Source organism: Austrofundulus limnaeus, unplaced genomic scaffold (assembly GCF_001266775.1).
Source record: "Austrofundulus limnaeus strain Quisiro unplaced genomic scaffold, Austrofundulus_limnaeus-1.0 Scaffold98, whole genome shotgun sequence".
NCBI classification, from domain to species: Eukaryota; Metazoa; Chordata; class Actinopteri; order Cyprinodontiformes; family Rivulidae; genus Austrofundulus; species Austrofundulus limnaeus.
In genome coordinates, this window is record NW_013952500.1 from 21,606 (window position 1) to 22,429 (window position 824).

Consider the following 824-nt stretch of genomic DNA (forward strand, 5'->3'; position numbering starts at 1 on the left):
AGAAGAAGAAGAAGAAGAAGAAGAAGAGAACAGAAAACATACAACACTCTGGTTTGCCTTGTGCTGTTTAAAGTGCTTTATAAAGAAAAGTGGAATGGTAGAACAGCACTGAATTAGAGAGTTAAAGATGTGCAGAAACGCAGCAGGAAGTGAAGCAGTCAGAAACCATCAGGGAGCGTCTGACCTCCGTGCTCCAGGAAAACCCGAACACATCGCTCCTTCCCTTTAGCAGCAGAGAAGTGCAGCAGAGTCCAGCCGTTAGCGTCTCGTATCTGAGGGGAGTAGCCTCGCTCCAACATCCTCCTGACGGTGCACACGTCCCCTGCAGCCACCGCAGCCTGGATCTGCAGCTCCTCGTGGAGATCAGGGTTCCCTCTGCAGTGATGGTTCAGCATCCTGTGACACGTCAGGGAGAGAAACCTGAACCTGACCGCTCTCAGCAGGGTCACAGCTTCACAGGCATGAAAACGTTTACCTTTTGACCAGCTGGAAAGACGGACTCCTCTTCGTCATGATGCTGCTGAACGACTAAAAACAAGAAGACAAGAAGAATCAGCAAAACCTGACAGAGTCCAAAACTAAACTGTTGCTGCTCGTCAATCTGACAAGGTCAAAGGTCACCTGGAGTCCATCATTCTACAGAGAGGGAGAGATTATTCACCCTGAAGGTCAGACCATGCAGCAGGCTCCTCCCAGCTGTCAGCACAGTCCAGTCAGAGTCCAGAACCTGACAGAAACCCTGTGTTGGGACCAGGGTTATTATAGTTAACTAAAACTAACTAAATAACCAAAACTGAAATAAAAAAAAACATTTTAATTAAAAT

The 824-nt window shown here is 47.5% G+C and overlaps 1 protein-coding gene across 1 annotated transcript in view; it reads right to left on the reverse strand.

The window, feature by feature from the left end:
* asb7 (ankyrin repeat and SOCS box containing 7) overlaps positions 1–528 on the reverse strand; it is a gene marked incomplete at its 5' end in the record, with an annotated part of 10,586 nt that extends 10,058 nt beyond the window's left edge. Inside the window, 2 exon segments of the mRNA XM_014013081.1 lie at positions 185–396; positions 476–528. Of these exon segments, the coding sequence (XP_013868535.1) occupies positions 185–396; positions 476–513 (250 nt within the window).
* Positions 529–824: the final 296 nt, after the last annotated feature.